The sequence below is a fragment of the Lissotriton helveticus genome, chromosome 2_1 (assembly GCF_964261635.1).
Source record: "Lissotriton helveticus chromosome 2_1, aLisHel1.1, whole genome shotgun sequence".
Taxonomy (NCBI): Eukaryota; Metazoa; Chordata; class Amphibia; order Caudata; family Salamandridae; genus Lissotriton; species Lissotriton helveticus.
Window position 1 is genome coordinate 1,401,551,144 of NC_136059.1, and position 19,184 is coordinate 1,401,570,327.

The 19,184-nt window shown below is 48.1% G+C and overlaps 1 protein-coding gene across 1 annotated transcript in view; it reads right to left on the bottom strand.

The window, feature by feature from the left end:
• The window catches only part of LOC144819772 (neuronal acetylcholine receptor subunit alpha-7-like), an 892,484-nt gene that overhangs the window by 205,236 nt on the left and 668,064 nt on the right, over window positions 1–19,184 (bottom strand). The window contains exon 8 of the mRNA XM_078677526.1: window positions 15,202–15,396. Coding sequence (XP_078533652.1) covers window positions 15,202–15,396 — 195 coding nt within the window. The remainder of the gene's footprint in view (window positions 1–15,201; window positions 15,397–19,184) is intronic.

Sequence of the window (19,184 nt, forward strand, 5' to 3'; positions counted from 1 at the left end):
CGGTGCAGACCGACAACCAGGTGGTTCGTGCTTCTATCAATCGCCAAGGGGGCATGTGTCGGTCTCTGTTTCTCCTCTCCCAGAAGATCGGGCTTTGGGCCAAGTTGAATCTCTTGTCTCTGACGGCGGTCTATCTTCCGTGGACGGAGAATGGCCTGCGGACTCTTTGAGCAGGGTGTTCCCCTCCTCGGTGTCTCTGTGTCTGTCCCTGGATCTGTTCGATCTGGTTTTCCTCAGGTTCCGCCATCCTTGGCTGGATCTTTTAGCCTCGGAGGATTCTGCCCTTCTTCCTCGGTTTTGCAGCCTTGTTCCCTCCCAGTTGGTGTGGGCCACCGATGCTTTCTCGATTCCATGGTCAACGGGGCTGCTGTTTGCCTTCCCTCCATTTGCCTTGATTCCGTGGGTCCTCCGGAAGATTCGGTTGGATCGGGTGGAGGTTCTCCTGGTGGCGCCGGAGTGGTCCCGTCAGTCTTGGTTTCCCCTTCTGTTGACCTTGTCTGTTTGCCCCCATTGGAGGTTTCTCCTGTGTCCCTCTCCTCTGCGGTCTCCTCTTCTCGGGATTGCCTCCCTGCTCCGCCTCCGGCTGGGGGTTTGGCACTTGAAAGGTTGAGTTTGCTGGGTCAGGGTTGCTCTGTGGAGGTTGCACGCTGTCTCCAGCTCTCTCGGCGCCCTTCCACCTTGAAGTCCTATGCCCGTCATTGTAAAAACTTCTCCTCCTGGTGTCTGGGGAAGGGTCTCTCTTCTGCTTCCTGTGAGGGTGTTGGACTTCTTGCAGGATGGTTTCATCTTGGGGCTTGCGGTTTCTTCCCTGCGGGCGCAGTGGGCTGCCATTCTTGTCTTTCAGGGTTTCCTCTGTGTCCTCTGTCTCCCCATTGGTGGCCCGCCTTCTGAGGAGTTTTTGCTTCAGCGTCCTATTTCTCGCTCTACTGTGCCTCCTTGGGATCTTCCCTTGGTTCTCCAGGCTTTGACGGGTCCCCCTTTCAAGCCTTTGGACTCCGTGGCCCTGAAGTACCTCTCTGCTGGGGTTCTTTTCTTGGTGACCATTACTTCTAGGCGGAGGGTTTGTGAGATTGGGGCTTTGATGGCTTCTTCCCCCTTTTTGCGCTTTTGTGCTGACAAGGTCATTCTCCGTCCCAGTCAGTTTTTTCTGCCTAAGGTGTTGTCTTCTTTTCACTGTCAGGAGGATATTGTTCTCCCGGTCCTTTTTTCCGGACCCTGCCTCTCCTGAGGAATTGGTCCTCCATTCATTGGATGTGCTGAGGGCTCTCCGCATCTACTTGGAGCGTACCTCTGGTTTCCGTAAGGTTGATTCCTTGTTTGTCACTATGGCCTCTCGGGATGGGTCTTCGGCCTACTTTGTCCACCTTGTCTCATTGGGTCAAGGGTGCTCTGATTTCTGCTTACGATTCTGCCCACTGTCTTCTCCTTCTTTTGTTCAGGGTAGGTCGACCAGGGGTGTTTCCTCCTCCTGGGCCATGTTCAAGGGGGCCTCCTTGAGGGACATTTGTAATGCTGCCACTTGAGCTGCTCCCCATACGTTTGTTTCACATTATCGGCTTCAGTTGGGGATGGCGGCCTCCGCTCCCTTTGGGGCTCATGTCCTGTCTGCGGTAGATGGTTTATGAGATGAACTGTTTTCTGTTGATTAAAATGGACCTGTTTTTCTCGCACTTTTTGGTCTGTTTTGTTTTCTTACAATCACCGTGTGCTTGGGTATGGGCTCACTGTTAAGGAATGGGACGGGAGACAGGACGAGGAGGTAATGCCCGGCTACTCACCGGTAATATCCATTACTCCGAGTTCTGGTCTCCCCGTCCCATTCCTGAGCCCTTCCATCCCTCCCTGGGTTGCATTGTTTTCTTTGGGGTGATTGTTTCGCTTTCTGGGATTGTTTTCTTTGGTATTCTCAGGATGTTTCTATCCGGCACTTCCCCCTTTATTGTCACGTGATAGTGACGCCATGTTGGGGGAAGTGCAAAAAGCTCAGCTAGGTTATAGGTTTCTGGTGGAGCAGACTAGCCTGCTCACTGTCAAGGAATGGGACGGGGAGACCAGGACTCGGAGTAATGAATATTACCGGCGAGTAACTGGGCATTGTGCTGCAGCAACAATTATGGAATTGCTCTCCTCACATGGTTGGGGATTTAATTCAGCTGACTTCATGTTTAAGATCCCCCCCCCCCAAACATACACACTCACTTGCTTTACACTGCGGGCACTCCGTAAGTACTGCTACATTTCGGTGGGATTTTGTGTTTACAACTGTGTTTTAACATCACAAATGTTGCTTAAAACGGCCTACTTACTCTTTCGACTTTCCATGTGCAAGCAACAGTAACAAAGGCTCTCTACCCGATGATCGCAACCCCATGGCAGGCCTCGCTGAAGGTGGGGATTTCATTCAATTGACTGCATGTTTGAAATGTCCTTCCCCCCACACACTAATGCACATTTAACTACAGGGGTTTAATAGTGGAACATGCGTTGGGGTGGGGCAAGAGGCGCACAACTGCTGTTTGCCCTCTGTTAGCCAGGAAGAACGAGGCTAGGCTGTTCTTTTTCTTTAACATTTTGAACCAGCATTCTCCAAAACAGCTGTGATTTAAAAAGAAATGCTGACAAGCTCTCCCGTCCTCTAAGATACAGACCTGCTTTATGTGGAACTTTTTGATCACTGCGTAAGTGCTTGCAAATCTGGACCAAAAACGATCCTAATGTCGCAATGCTAACGTTGCAACCAAAAGGGGCATTTATATTTCCCTAATTTGAATGTTTTTTAAAAAAAATAATTCCCAATAGGCTGCTCCTGTTCTCTCCGCTCTCCCACTTCTGAAGCTGTGGAGTTGTTTAATTGTAGTTCCCTTCGCTCCCCTCCTTCGCACCTAGGCTTCACCTGCCAAGCTCTCCCAAAAACCAGCCCCTCTGGGGCTGTAAGTGTTAAGACAGATTAAAAAACAAATTTAATCCAGTCATGCATATAGCTTCGGCTGTATAAACTTGCAAATGGGCAGGAGTTAAGAAATTGCTACACAGTAGAAAATGAAATGTTTATAATATTTTTTTTTTTTGTAAAATTTTTTTATTTTGCAAAACACAGAGATAAAACAGTAAACAAAAGTTACCGCATCGGGTGCATAGATGGTCCCATACAGTGGGAAAGCAATAATGCAAGACGAGGCAATAATGCAGTGCACGAGAAGCGAGTAGATGCCAGGCTCCAACATCCGCAGAAAAGATGTAGTCTCGAATGTAACCCCAGTTGGGGAATACGTCTAGTCCAGCCGGTAGAAGTTCAGAGTCACAAAGCCATCAAACTAAGCCTCGTCCCAGCGGCACATATGCCCCAATAGCGGAACACAAACTTAACTTCCCCCACCCCAACCCCCCCCCCTCCCGTGACGGCGCCTCATCCATTCCTCACTCATCCATCACACACACTTAGAACTGAAACAGATGTAGGGTCCTCAGCGATGCCGGGCAAACTGCCGAGGGTAAACCAGTAGAGAGAAAGGACACCAGGGGGCCCCATGTGTGCTTAAAGTTTTTGTAGTTGCCTAGGAAGATGTCCGCCATTCTCTCAAGACTCAGAAGCCTCCACAGCCTAGCGTGCCAAAGTGAGATCGCCGGTGCCTCTTTCCGCTTCCATGCGGCCGCCAGCGTGAGCTTGGCAGCGCCGAGGCAGAGCCATAGAATCTTCTTGTCCGCGCGCGTCTGGTGCTCAAGGCCAGGATCCCGCAGGCCCAGGACCACGGATGCCAAAGAGTTATCAATGGGATACTGCAAAATATCTTTAATATGGGATAGAATCTCGTCCCAGAAGGGTTTGATGACCGGGCAATCCCACCAGATGTGGCGGAAGTCCCCCAGCAGGCCACAGCCCCTCCAACATCTATCCGAAACTACCGGGTAAATACGGTGAAGTCGGGCGGGGACCATGTACCATTGTGTGAGAGTCTTCAAATGAGCCTCCCTCAGTAGAATTGAGTGGTTAAATTGCGTCATGTCCCTCCACAACGCCGACCATTCTCCATCGGCGATGTCCCTCCCCACCATCTCCTCCCACTGTTCCATGTAGCGCGGTCTAGGAGAAAGGGCAGAACGAAGCAACAGTTGGTATAGAAAGGAGATGGCCCCCTTCATGGCAGATGTTTCCAGCAGAAAGGCCTCAAATTCGGAGAGAGGCCTCGTGGCAGCCTCCCGAACTCCTGGTGACGTGGCCCAGTGGAGCAGTTGCATATGCCTGTATTTTTCAGTTGGCTGCACATGGTAGTCCCGCATGCAATTCTCAAAAGTCAGGGGATCAGAGCCATGGAACAGATGGAGCAATGCGCGGCATCCTCCCTCCCTCCAAGTATCAAAGGGACCCTCGGCGAGTGCCGGCTGGAACGCCGGATTGAAATGCAATGGAGTGAATGGAGACGGGAAGGTCGTCCATCGCTCATCCCCCGCCAGGGTGTCCCACACTTTCAGTGTAGTCCCTGTGGGCGTACTAATGTACGCGTTCAACGGTCGATCACGCTTGGGCTTCCAGGCCAAATCCCATATGGACCGGCCAGTCACGCTCCGGTCCATATGCAACCAATGTTTGTCGGAAAATTGCTGTGACCATTCCACCATGACTCTTAGTTGGGCAGCTTTATAATAGAGGTGTAGGTCCGGGAGGCCGACCCCTCCGTCAGCCCGCAACCGTCGCAAGAGTGCAAACGAAAGCCGCGCCCGACCTCCCTGCCAGACAAATTTTAAGATCAATGTTCTGAGCTGTCCAAAAAATGAAGTGCTCAGTGGAATCGGTAGGGCCTGAAAGAGATACAAGTACTTAGGGAGAAGGACCATTTTAATGGCATGCACCCTACCCAACCATGACAGGAATTTGGGCTTCCACTTCTCCAGTTCGGCCCGCGTCTTAGCCACCAAGGGCGGGAAGTTGGCTGCAAATAAGCCACCCACCGTGGGAGTGAGGTGGACTCCTAAGTAAAGTATCGAGCCCGAAGCCCAGGGTAGCGGCGTCGAAGTGCCTACCCGAGCAACGTCGGCTTGTGATAAGGTTAAATTCAGGACATAAGACTTGCCGTAGTTTACCTTGAAGCCAGCCACTCCCTCGAATTCCAGCAAAAGATCCCGCACGCATGGGAGAGAGTTAGCGGGGTCAGCCACTGATAGCAGAACATCATCCGCAAAGAGAGAGATTTTGTGCTGCTCCCCTGTGAATGGAATGCCCTTCACCCCCTCATGCTCCCGGACCGCCATCGCCAAGGGTTCAATGCTAAGCGCAAACAATAAGGGAGAGAGGGGGCATCCTTGTCTGGTACCTCGCGAGTGCTGGAAGAAGGCCGATAGGTGGCCGTTCACCGCCACCCTCGAGCGCGGGCTACAGAAATTAGCCCTCACCATGGTGATGAACCGGTCGGAGAACCCAAACGCCTGCAACGTGTGAAATAGAAAGCTCCAGTCCACGCGGTCGAAGGCCTTCTCCGCATCTAGGCCTACCAATACCGCCGGAATGTGGAACCTGTTCGCCTTCTCAATGAGATGAATCACCCTGCGCGTATTGTCGTGCGTTTGGCGGCCTTTGATAAAACCGGATTGATCCGGATGAACAATCGCCGGTAACAAGTCCTGGAGGCGGCTCGCTAGTATCGCCGAATACAGCTTCGCGTCAATATTAAGCAAGGCTATGGGGCGGAAGGAGGGACAGAGCTCAGGATCCTTCCCCGGCTTCGGCAGGACCGTAATCACCGCTTCCGCCAGAGTCCCGGTATTCACTCCGGACGTAGCCATGTCATTAAAGAGGGCAACTAGAAAGTCGCACACCTCAGTTGCGTAGGTTTTATAGAAGACAGCAGTGTACCCATCCGGGCCGGGGGCTTTATGTAATTTCAAGTTTTTAATGGCGGAGAGGACTTCCTCCCTCGAGATCGGAGCCTCTAACAGATCGTTCCACGCCTTGGAGACCTGTGGGAGCGGTAAGCGCTGCAGGAACTCCCGCTGCGCCGTCGCATCCAACTCCTCGCCCGTATACAAATCGGCATAAAAGCGGCCAAATATGTCCGCCTTCGCCCCGTCTCGATGATGGAGAACTCCTGCGGGGTCTCTGATCCCTCCTATGTATTCACGTTCCCTCTTGTCCCGCAATTGCCGGGCCAAGTGTCTGCCAATCTTATTGCCACTAGAGTATGAATGTCGCCCCAATCGCAAGAGAGTAAGCTCGGCTCTATTTGCATAGTGTGCCTTCAATTTGCCCCTAACCGCCGTAAGCGGACGCAGGGTCACCCTCGAGGGATTGAGCTTATGAGCCCTCTCGAGTTCAAGCACCTCGGCTTCCAGTGCGTCCCGCTCCTTTCTACGCAGGGTGTTAAGTTGCGAGTTGAGGCCCAAGCACGTCCCTCTGATCGTCGCCTTAAAGGCGTCCCATGTAGTCGTCAGAGAAGTATCCGACGGTGGATTGCACTCGAAAAATTCACGGATGGCCAGGCGTAAGGCTTGATTGGAAACCTCATCCCTGACCACTGACGCCGGGAAGTACCACTTCCGGCTCGCGGTGTCGGGTGGCGCCCAACGGAGAGTGAGCACCAAGAGACTGTGGTCCGATACCGAAATCGGAAGAATGGCGGCATCTAAAATGTTCCCTCTGAGGGACTGGCTAAGAAAAATGTGATCCAAGCGAGAGTAGGAGTGGTGCACATGTGAAAAGAATGTGTAGTCTTTCATGGCAGGGTGGAAAATTCGCCATCCGTCTACTAGACCCAACTCCCCCACCCCTTGCTGCGTGGAATCCGAAAAGACCCCTGTGTCCGCCCTGCGCCCCCCCGAGCTGTCCAAGTCCCTGTCCCACACCAAGTTAAAATCTCCCAACAGGAGCAAGAGCCCCTCCGCAAAGTCCCCAATCTTCTCCAGCAATTCTTGCAAATACTTGTTCTGACCCGCATTGGGCAAATATACTACCACAAACGTACACAACCTGCCCTGAATGTGCCCCTTAACCATCAGCCATCGACCCTCCTTGTCATGTCGGACCTCCACCGGCTGAAAATGCAACGTAGCCCTGAACAGAAGCGCCACCCCCCGATGCTTCGTAACAGCAGAGGACCTGTAAACAATGGGGTATGCCCTATGGCGAAGCCTCGCCTCATCCTTTCGTGCCAAGTGGGTTTCTTGCAATCCAACCACATCAAGTTGATGATCCATCACATACTTCAGTACTCTCTGCCGCTTCTGTGGCGAATTCAAGCCCTTAACATTCCACGTCCCTACACTAAGTGGCATAGCGGAAAGAAAACCCAAAAATCGCTCTCAGCATGCCAAGTGCCACCCACCCCGCATTCAGCCCCGCCATCAGGCAGCAGACAACCAGTAGCTTCCAAAACGTACGTGGCACTAAGGTGCCAGCAGTAAAGTACGTACTCAGCAGCAGACACACAACAAACATCCCCTTCGGCCCTCCGTCACGGGTCCCTCCCCACCGTCCCCAACAACCCCCATCCCCACCCCACCCCAGTAGATAAGCAATCCAAGCATAGCACAAGTCACAGCGCCCCCCCAACCCCGAGCCCCCAAACTCCCCAACACCCAACCCTACCCGTAGAAAAAGAAACAACAAACAAAAGAAGTGGAAATCATAAAGGATAAAGAGAATACTCATCAGGTCCAGTAGTCCAAAGTTCGTGAGGGGCCTTCCTAACTGGAAGTGGAGCAGGGGTGCCAGTTGGTCAACCCCCGCGGCCATGGTCTGAGGTGTCTTCCCAAAAAGTACATCCATACCCAGACCAAGGCAACGAAGCCCCCCCAGCGCCGATCCTGGTCAGATCAAATCCGTGGTGGTCATGCCGCTCCAGAGCTTTCTTGCGTATCCGCCAGAGTGGCTGAGGCCACCGAAGCCACTGCTTCGGCCCTTTCCTGCAAACCAGAGGCACGATCCGGCCGCCGCCGGTCTGGGGAAGCCCCAACCCTATGCCATGAGGACGAGCGGTGGCGTCTCCTAGATGGCGAAGCATTCGCCTCCTGTGAAGAAGGGACATCCTGTAGACCCAAGAGGTCCTTTGCTGCTTGAAGAGAATTAATCTGTGCCAGCCGATTCTGCCATCGGAAGATGATCCTGAAGGGGTGGCCCCATGAGTAGGAGATGTTACGTTCTCTCAAGAAGGTAGTCACCGGGCGAAACTCCCTTCTCTTCCGCAGCGTGGAGGCTGCCAAGTCCTGGAACAGCTGAGGGGCATGGCCCCTGAATTGCAGTGACGTGATGGCCCTGGCTTTGCGAAGAATGCGTTCTTTGATTTGGAAATCATGAACACAGACGAGGATGTCAGGAGGGGGACCCCTTCCTCGCCTAGGCAGACCCACTCTGTGTACTCTATCCATCTCGATTTCCCTCACTTCCTCCTCGTCCAAGATCTGTAAAAACAAGTCCCGGACGTAACCACGCAGGTCTCCCGCCTCACCATCCCACGGCACCGCCCGAATGCGGATGTTGTTCCTCCTGGAACGGTTTTCCAGGTCCTCCGTGTGCAACTGTAGGTCCAGATTCTGTTCGGTGAGGCGGATGATATCTTGTTGCAGCAAGTGCACATCGTTAGCCATGCTCAAATCATGGTCTTCCAGGGTCGCCACTCTCTCGCCAATGCCGTCCACGTCTCTGCGCACTTCCCTCAGGTCAGAGGCCAACTGAGCCTTGAGCTCAGAAATATCCTCCTTAATGGATGCAAATAGTTCAGACATGAAGGCCTTAGTAGCAGGCGCCTCGTCATCCGACACCTTCTGCGAGCCACTGGCCCCCGGGGACGCCGGCTGCTGAGAGGACTTGGAAGCTCCATCCTTACCCTGTCGACCCCCCTTGCGTGACACGGTGGACATCTTGGCTGGTGACACGCAGACCGGGGGAACAGACCCCCCAGTCAGACAGGAAACAGGCGCTATGGGAGCTCGTGGAGCCCGAGGATCGCAACGCTTCTTACCAGGCAGCTCAAATGGAACCCCCTCACTATCCAGGGATCACCGGAAGGCAGATCTGAAGCAGGCGAGCCATATGCTGGGGGTCAGGGGTCCCTACCACCAACCAGGTGCGAGCAGGAGGCAGGGCTCTTCAGGGCAAGGCAGTCACAGTCCACTCCAAGGGTAGCGCTGTCCACGCTGTGGCCTCCGGGAAGTAACTGAACTGGAACTGCGTCAGATGCAGATGAGATGCGGACCCAGGGGGCAAGGGTGCAGCAGTCCGGCCCCAGCAATCCGGTCCCCTAACGGGGTCTGTGATCCAAACGGGTCTGCACTGCTCACTCGAGGCCGTGGATCACGACGCAGGTCGCCCTGGCACCACGTGGCAACTGCAATCGTCCAGCCAGCCCCCGCCTATAAGCCAAAGCAGTGTCGCAGCAGTTGTAGAGAGCTCCAGGTCCCGCTGCCCCAGGTATCACGGCCGCTCACGCCCCCTCCTGGAGAGGCACTCACCCTGCCGACAGCCCTCGCTCGGGTCGGCACCGCATCCGGGCCCTTACTTCGACCTTGCACCGCCTGTTCACATCAGCACTGGGCCCCGCGTGATACCACGCTCCTCCAGTGGCCCTGGTCTGCGCAGCCCGCCGGTAGTCTGCCGGTTCTGGACGCTCCGTGGCGTGCTCACCGCACCTCTACTGTCCGGCCGCCGGAGTCACCTCCACCTTCTTGCTGTCCCCGCCGTCCTCCGCAACAGGGCTCTGAAGCCCAGGCTCGTGTCCCTGCCGGCAGGACCCCTGCCCCCACCTCCGGCAGGCGCTGAATAAACACAGGCGGCACTTCCCCAAGTGCCGCGAGCGCAGCAAGTCACCACGTCGGCTCCCCGACTACGCGAGGCCGGTGCTTCACAGGCCCCAGAGGCGAGGTATCCCTGCGGACGTTCAAGGGGCACTCCGCTCCTCAGACGGCACCGCTGCACTCCGCTGCGTTGGGGGCCCTTCCGCCACCCCTCTGGACCCGGGCAGCTACACCAGGACCGCGCTGTTAGTAGCTTTTTCGGATCGGCGCCGGAGAGACCCGAAGAAGCGTCCTACTCCGACGCCATCTTGGCCACGCCCCCAATGTTTATAATATTTAACTTAAATGAAGGGATAGTTTGTTTAATATGTTTCTGTAATAAATATTCTACTACACACTTTACTCATCTTTGTGTGCAAGCTACAAATAGCAATAGTGCTATGCAAATATGAACACAACTGCAAACAAAAACAAGCTGTTGAGCCGACGCCTACACTTGAGCCTTCATAGTTCCAAAGTCGGTCGCTCTGGTAGTTATGCCACACCCTCTCCACCTGTTCCAGTTGGGCTGCCTGCTCGACTGCTGTGATTCAAAGACTCATTTTCAGGTCCACTCCAGGAGCGATGGCTCATGACTGAAAACTTCCATGTGCAATTGTACACTTTAAAAAGCGAACTGTCTCCGTGCAAAGCAGTCCAGCTCAGTTTATTGTGGCCACTTCGTAGCTTTTAGCTTGATTTTTCCTATGTGTTACTATGGTACTGACAGGGATTTCATTGACTTCAGCAGGCACAAGGTGATTAAATTATTGCTTTAAGAAAGATTAGCTAAATGTTTCAATTGGTGAATTGCTACATGCGGTGACTTGTCTCAGAGGGTGAAGTAAACATGAGTCACAACACTGTAGTGCTGCTGTACTGCCCACTTTCCATTGGCAGTTCTGCCGGGGGTGATTCCATGTTTGCAGCACAAGCAATAAGCGTAACACAAAAGAACCTTCTAATGTGAGATGCCCCACCATAAAGGATTGCTTTGCAGTCAGAGCCCTGTTCCTGTGAGATTTATATAAAACTAGATAATAACTGATCAGTCCTATGGGCTTATAATATTTGTGAAACCTGAGAGAGAGTGCTTCATCTGAGAAGCTCAAGCATGAAGAACTCTACAGACACTATAACCTGAATAGCTGCTCTAGGGCCTGAACCCACAACATCCCTAAAATCTGTAGTTTGCTACTAGAGCTTATAACCTGTGTGTAACCCAAGCAACAAGGGCAATGTGGAAACTAATGGAGAAGGTTTTGAAAAAACTCAGCACTGTGCTAGCAAAACAAATAATACAAGGGTGCAAAGAAATCTGCACCTGCCCAATCACAGTGTGTAAAAGTCTTGGGATCCTGAGTACAGAACAATCTCATGTTATTTCTCCTTACAATAGATTACTGAGTCCCAGTCCTTTCCATTGGGCATGGTATCATATCTTCTCCTGCAACACAAACACATGTGGTTGCTAAGCGCCCAAGTTGTTTTTTAACTGAAAGTTGTGTATATGACTCTGACTACTGTTGTCAATATGGTGGGACTGTAAGATCTGAGTCATGGTGCGTGAAGAGCGTGGCTGGCCGGCATGTTGGAGCTTTGGTGTTCAAATATTTCTCAGGAGCTGGAGCGAGCGGTATAGCCTTGGTGGTAGTTGATAATAGGGGTAAACATTTGGAGCAGCTTTATTTAATTTAAGACAGATTGTTGTTAATCCTTTCCTTCGTTCATAGCACCGATCATTCAGTATGCGTGCATCCTTATTGCATAAAGCCTAGTCACGTCACCAGTGCCATGTGAAGTAACAATTGATGTTGTAGCACCCAGGATACAGTGATGCATTGCAACACACTTATTTATTTTATTTATTTATTTAAAAAGGTTTGTATAGTGGGAACAAGACCTTGGAGGGTATCAGAGCGCTTCACAGTAGTGAGATGGTGGACAAAGTAAGTGAACTTTGAGGTGAGAGGGCTAACATGATGAGCTAATAACCTTGTACATAAATGCTAGCAGAACATACCTTAATAGCCTACAGCAAAACTTAATAGGTTAGGCCAAGAGTCACAAATAATACAATTGATAGCAAAACAACCGAAAGGCACATTTCGACAATAGACCAGCCATACTCAATTAAGGCAGTAACTTGTTCATTAGGATTGTTTTTACTTCATGTTTGAACGCCACCGTGTAGGGGATTCTGCGAATTTCCAGAGGGAGAGAGTTCCAGATCTTAGGTGCCGCGCCCGAGAAGGCTCTGAGTCTTGTTTTCTTTTTGCGAAAAGTCTGCGGTTTGAGTAGCAAAGAGTTTGCACTTCTGGAAGGTCTAACACCACCTGATATTTCCAGTTTTTGAGCCAGGTATCCAGGAGTTTTGAAGTGGAGGGCTTTGTGCGTCAAACAAGCAATCTTCAAGTGTATTCTTGCTTTGTAGGGTAACCACTTTAAAGATTTGAAGGCAGAGGAAACATGATAATTTCTTTTTGTGCCAGTGATCAGTCTAGCCGCAACATTCAGTGAAGCCCTAAGGTCTATTTAGGGAGGCCAGAGAGCATTTCACTTCCATAGTCTAGCCTCGGTAGGACAAGTGCTTGTACCACCTACTTGAAGTTCTCTTGGGGGAGGAATGGTTTTAGGTTTCCAAGATTCCTTATTTGGTGATTCGCACCCTTGACATCATACTAATATTTTTCTTCATGTTCAAGTGTGAGTCAAGGGTGATTCCAAGAGATTTTGCTGAGTCAATGATAATCGTGGGAGCAGTTGAAGGTAGTGAGGTATTTTATCCAGAGGCCGATCTTGGGGGGGTGCTTAGGAGGGTAAATGATAAGGAATTCTGCTTTGGAGGTGTTCAGCAAGAGATGGTTTTCAGTTAACCAGTTTTGGATTGTCGTCAAGGAGGAGTTGAGAGAGATGAAAGCTTCAGAAGAGTTGATTTTCAGATAAAGTTTTGTGTCATCCACATACAAATGAAAAATAATGTTCATGGATGATAGAATGTTTGCTAATGGTTCCAGGAAAGTATTAAATAGTATAGGAGAAAGGGCAGAACCTTGCGGGATGCCCATGGGAACTGGAGACGGAAGGGATAAGGTATGGTTCACCTTAACTCTTTGGGATCTATTGTGAAGGAAGGAAGAGAACCATTCCAGTATGAGGCCAGAGAGGCCCATCCTGTTTTCCAGAATAGATAAAAGGTTGTCGTGGTTAACCGTGTCGAATGCAGAAGAGAGATCAAGGAGGATAAGGAGGCAGGATTCATTATGGTCAAGCATGAGATATCATCAATGATGTGAATGAGAGCCGATTCAGTACTGTGCCAACTCCTAAAGCCAGATTGGTATTGATCTAGGAGATTGAATGTCTCGATGTATGAGCAAAGTTGCGATTGGAAACATTTTTCTAAGAGCTTAGCCAGCGTAGGGATGTTTGAGATGGGGCGGGAGTTGTTGAGATCAGATCTGTCTCCATCAGGTTTTTTGATAATGGGTGAGACCTGAGCTGTTTTTAGACATTCGGGGATCTTGCCATGAGGTAAAGAGGCTTTGACAATTTTAGTTCAGAGGGGGATGAGGGCCTCCTTGATTTCTTTTAAGACAACTGGAGGCAGTGGGTCGCTAAAGTGATTAGAGGGGTTAATGCTATTCAGGGTTTTGTAGATGTCATCTTCGCTGAGAGGCCTCTTAGCTTCAAGGTCAAGGCTGATGGAGTTAGTTTTCTCCATAAAGAAGATAGCCAGATCAGTGCAGGAAGGAGACTTTAATTAAGCAAAAGGATTATGCTGTTCCTCTGAAATGAGAGACAAAACACAGGGAATATGAACCAACCTGACCACTATGGTTCAAAGTTGGGAATCCATTGTATTGGATTGTAATGCCTTCACACACCCTGTCAGGTGTCATGCTTCGTCATCGGGTTGCTCCTCGTCGGGTCGGCGGTGCATTACCCGACGGGCTCTCTATAGTCTGGGCACTTTATCGGAGATCTTTTCCCAACAGCCGTTACTGTCCTTGGGCCTTTATGCTGGACCTATCCAAAAGCCCTTTGTCCCCTCTTTGGATACAGGAAGACTTATCTGCTGAGTCGATGTGATTGGAAGCTACCACTGATTGCTGTTTGACAATTTCAAAAATGTTTTGAGGCGACTAGAGGCTTGTCTGAGTTGGGATCCGAAGTAGTCGGCTTTAGTCATCTTGATTTTTTTATTGTAGGAGCTCCTAACCAATCTAAGGGATTTTAAATGGTACGCGGATGATTTTGACCTCCATAGACGTTCGGCTGACCTTAGGCTGCAGCAATCAGAGTTTAGGTTGTCGTTGAACCGTGGTTTGGAGAATTTGGAGGCGGCATTTTTTTGTTGTAAGGATGTAATTGAGTCCATGATATCCGGGATAGTAGAGTTGTAGAAGTCGGTGAGATCATGAACATCTGCCAAATCATCTTGGGGAGACAGGGCATTTTTGCAATCAGTAGCTAGACAGTCAGTGTTAATATTCCTGAGGTCTCTTTTCCACTGTTGAATTTTCTTGGGCTGGCTCTTTTTCTGTATCACCTACCTATTGATAAGATAGAAGATGCTGTAGTGGTCAGACCAATCACAAGGAGTAATGTCTAACAATGTGATGGTATTGCCTTTTGAGATAATGAGGTCCAGAATTTCTCCTTTGTTTTGAGTTGGCCGGTCACAAAATTGGATAAAGTCCATCTCCACTAGGAAAGCTTTAAGACAGATCAATCACCTCTTGGGCATTTGGTTCAGACCAATGCAAGTTGAAGTCACTGAGGTAGATTTGTGATAGTGAGTGGTCGTCATTGGAGGAGATCATTTCCATTAGTTGTTCAATGAAGAGTAGGGTGTCTCCAGGAGGGTGGTAGAAAGTATGTTATTTGCATATTGGGAAGTGGTTGCTGAAGATGTTGAGGCAAAGGTATCCAACTACTGATGAGGTGGAAGTCTCCATGTGAGAGACCGATAGTGAGTTCAGGTATATACAAGCTAGTCCCCCACCCTGTTTCGTGGTTCTGTCTAGACAGATTATGTTGTGACTAGGTAGTACTAGGAGGTCAAGTATTGGGGTGGAGGAAGGGTTTAGCCAGGTTTCCGTGAGGATTAGGATATCTAGTTCATTGTTTCGGATGAGGTTGAATATATCTGCAGCATGTTTTTTTGCGGATCTATACTCTTACAATATACTTATAGTCCGAAAGGCGAGACGTATTGGCTATGCCAATACTTGTTATTCCATGCCATTACACAAGTGATTAAAAAAGTCAATGTCTCAGGAAGGATGAGAAACATAATTGCCTCGTATAACAATATTGAGGGTTGTCACATGCATTATATTCCTAATGGCCTCAGCTATACTCTATTTCTTTAACTGTTGAGTTATGCAGGGTGACTTCAGGACTGTGTATGGTGGAAATAAGCAGTATGGGGCTTACCCAGTGAGATCTTCTCTCCGGAATCAGCAGGCAAGAGGAAAACAAGTAGGGCCAGCCCAGATATGAGTACACAAGGGATGAGCAAATTCAGGCCATAGTAGAGCGTACGTCTGCGCATAGTCACTGTGTACGTCACGTCAGGATACGGTTCTTTACAGCATTCATAATATTGCTCATTTCGTTTTCCAGGCACACCTGCAATTAAACAAGAAAGAGGACAGAGAGTGTGTTTCAAAGGAGTGTTACGTCCATATTGTAACTATTCACACTAACTTCTACTATGTTTGCCAGCTGTGACCTTTCTTCTTTTTTCTTTCACACGGAACATTATCTAGGAAGGCATTTCATATCGTGATACTTAATGGTATTTTCCAAAAAGCTGCAGTTTACCGAGCAAGTAACTAGTAAGTGACATACAAAATCAATGCACAACTGCCTAAGAAACAAATCCACAATTTCCACAAAGAAACACATGCTCTGGCAGATAAAAAGAAAAACTGCATAATATAATATAGATGAAAACGCAATATTTTGTTAACATGTAACATATGTGATTCCTAAGGGTGACACTATGGGGCCGATTCACAGAACTAACCTGAGACAAAATCCTAAATGTATTACTTTTGGTATTCACAGAAGACATTTAGTAGTAGTAAAGTTAGGATTTTTTATTAAGTTAGGATTTTGTCTTAAATTAGGATTTTCTCTTAAATTAGGATTTTCTCTTAAATTAAACTTAAGTTAAACTGAAGTTAAACTTAAGTTTGTCTTAAGTTTTGGTCTTAAGACAAAATCCTAACTTAAGACAAAATCATAATTTAAGACAAAATCACAATTTAAGACAAAACCATAACTTAAGACAAAGTCATAACTTTACTACTACTAAATGCCTTCTGTGAATACCAAAAATAGTAAGTTTAGGATTTTGTCTCAGATTAGTTCTGTGAATCGGCCCCTATGAATCCACCAATTGCTTTACAAATTGGAAATAAACTCAAATTTGTCAGTGAATCTGTCAAATGAGCAATGATAACCCGTTTTACACGTTTGCAAAAACATCAGTGTGAGTTTGCTATTCTTTTTTATGCAGCTAAGATGAGTACTCTTTATGACAGATTTCATTGATGGCATTGGTGCAATTTTTGGTTTATGGACCTGACCTACAATGTTTACATGCACGTAAAGTGGTCTCAAAGTTGTGCATCTACTTTTTGCCAATGCAGGCTTATTTTGACAACTGATCCATATACTAATAATTAGGCTGACAAAACACGGAAACGAAGTGAGTCGCAGAACGAACTGCCTAATTATATTCATTAGGTATGTCATAAATCGAGAACCTCTCTGACTGGTTACAGTCACATGGATGGTGGCCTTCAAGGAACAGCAGAGCTCCATCCCTGCTATTGCTTTCAAAAACATTTTTTTAAGCAGCCCAAGCTCTTTAACCCCTTGCATGCTGATGACGGCCCCCATCCATCATGCACTACAGCGCTCCTGTGCTGATGACGGTTGGGGGCTGCCATAAACCCGCCCACTCGCGATTTTGCCGCACAGGCGCAGAATCGCGGCAGCATGCAAGGGGTTAAGCAGGGCGGCTCAAAAAAAGTTACATTTTAGAACACTTCAGTGAGACCAGTGTGGATCTCGGTACCGCCTACTCCCCCTGAAACTGACACCTTGGTTCACAAAGAGATAGAGGTCCAAAGGGGATCCCTTCCCCTTTGCGTATCAGTTACCACCCCAACATGGAAGTTGTTAACTGTTGAAAGGCCTGTGACCAGAATTCCTGGAGTAAATAATTAATACACCCGAGTTCGAATGGCAATTTGGAAGAAGTGTGATTTTTCCATCCCTTCCAAATAGCAATTCTGAAACAATTTCTAGCTATTCAGGTCACATTTTTCTGATCGCTAAATCGATTTAGTACATTAGAAATAGCTTTCTTCTGGTTGCAATCCCTCTGATTTATCGAACTAAAGTGTTTGCAATCAGTAAAAAGCTTTGTACGTCAGGCGACATATTCAGGATACATAGTTTGCACTGCTGGTAGTAAAACTTGGCACACGCATTTGTGGAGACTGAGCAATGCAAAATGTGATTGGTCAGTTGGTGCAAATGTCCCTTTAGTACTTCTCTGACAGAGAAAACATCAGAGCAAAATTGTAATATACTATACAAACTATACCACACAGCAATGTTTATGAGCAATTCCAGTGTGCATTTTTCGTATTATGATCTCTAGTGTTAAAAAAGCATCGTATAATTAGGTCATAACTTTCATAAAATTATATCAAAGGCACTTTAACCACCACAGAACGTCCGATACCATCTGGTTGAAGTTTCTCCCAAGGGCCTACACCACATCCAGTGAATGTCTTGCCCGGAGGGTTGCCAGCATTTTGTTAGCATCTCGCTCACTTCCTAAACCTGCCACAATGCAGAGAGTTTGAAGCCCTTCTCGGGTCTCCCTTTTATGAGGGCGTATGCCATGTGCCACCGTTGTGGAAGTTACTATGTACGGTTGTGCGTAGGACTGTGTTGATGAGGGGATCCTACACGACCACCAGAAGTATGTGAGGGTTCAAGGAAATCAATTGCTCCAGTCATTCACCTAGCCATCGTTTGACACAAAATGCAGGGATACTCAGATAAGCTCCCACTCAGCGCTCTGTTGCCCAGCAACCTAGACCCAATAAGCATCTAGGGGAGCAGGATGTCTGCCTCTTCCAGTATTCACTACTTAGCCAGACAACAAAAGTGTATACCGTTTCGACTATGTAGAGCATTACTGGAGAATGCCATTCCCCAGCAATCAACACCTCCTCAAATAATGTAGGGATGCTTCTGGAGTTGAGGGTGCTATGACATAGAGGAATACAAGAACCAGATTCTCTTTTGGAGAAAAATAACAGGGATTTCTCTGGTTCAGGATACTGAACTTCAAATGTATCTTCTAAAATTCAGAATGTTTGCAGCTATATAGACGAGGCACAAGAATGACAACTATTGTCGACCTCACCCTTATAAATTAGGGTATCTTATGAGTAGCTTTCAAATGAAGTGGACCAATGGCAATTTGGGGTAAGTAGGCGCCATTGTGCATGGGATGAGTCTGTTTTCAAGATAGGAAACTGTTGGAACTGGCCTTTTTTGCGGGGTCTCCTCCAGATTTGTGCCTTCACTCCTCCTGTTTGCTGAATCCTTTTTGTTGACTTAAGGACTCTGTGCACTTTGCCACTTTAAAGTGCTTGTGCTCTCTCCCTTTAACTTGGTAAAAATGGCAAAATAGACCTTTTTTCCTGCCTCAAACATTCCTTTTTGGAACATATAAAGTCCTTAGGGTAGGCCTTCAAGGTCTAGGGGGCAGGGTGCATTGTATTTAGAAATTAGGACTTGTGTGCTTACTTGTACATATTGAGATAGAGAAAAACTCTTGAAGTCATTTTTCACTACTGAAAGGCCCATCTCTCCCATTGACTAACATTGGGTTATCTTGCTACATTTAATAAATTATAAGTTTGATTTAGGAGCAGGATGTCAAATGTATTTCATTTAAGTCAAGTCAAAATGTATGTTAATTATGACCATAGTCTTTAAACAATGCAATGAACATAACACAGAATGGAGTATGCAGAGTAAATTCATAAACCTTTTTTAAAAATTAATCCGTTAAAAAGATCCTACACACCATTATCAAAAATACAAAATACCAAGAAAACTTACATTTTATCTTAAAACTTATATTTACATTTTTAAAAGCCTATTCATTTTCTTACCACTACAAGTAAATACATTCAACTAAAATTTCATACAGTACCTCAGATTATTCCTGGATTCTTAATGCACTCAGGGCCACCTTTAAAAATTTACAGAGGGCAATTACAATATCAATGGAAGGGATTTCTGTTAAGAAGCTAGCTGCCTGCGTCCTTGTTTTTATATCATGTTTTAGAAATACAGGGCGCAGCCACAGTTTTCTC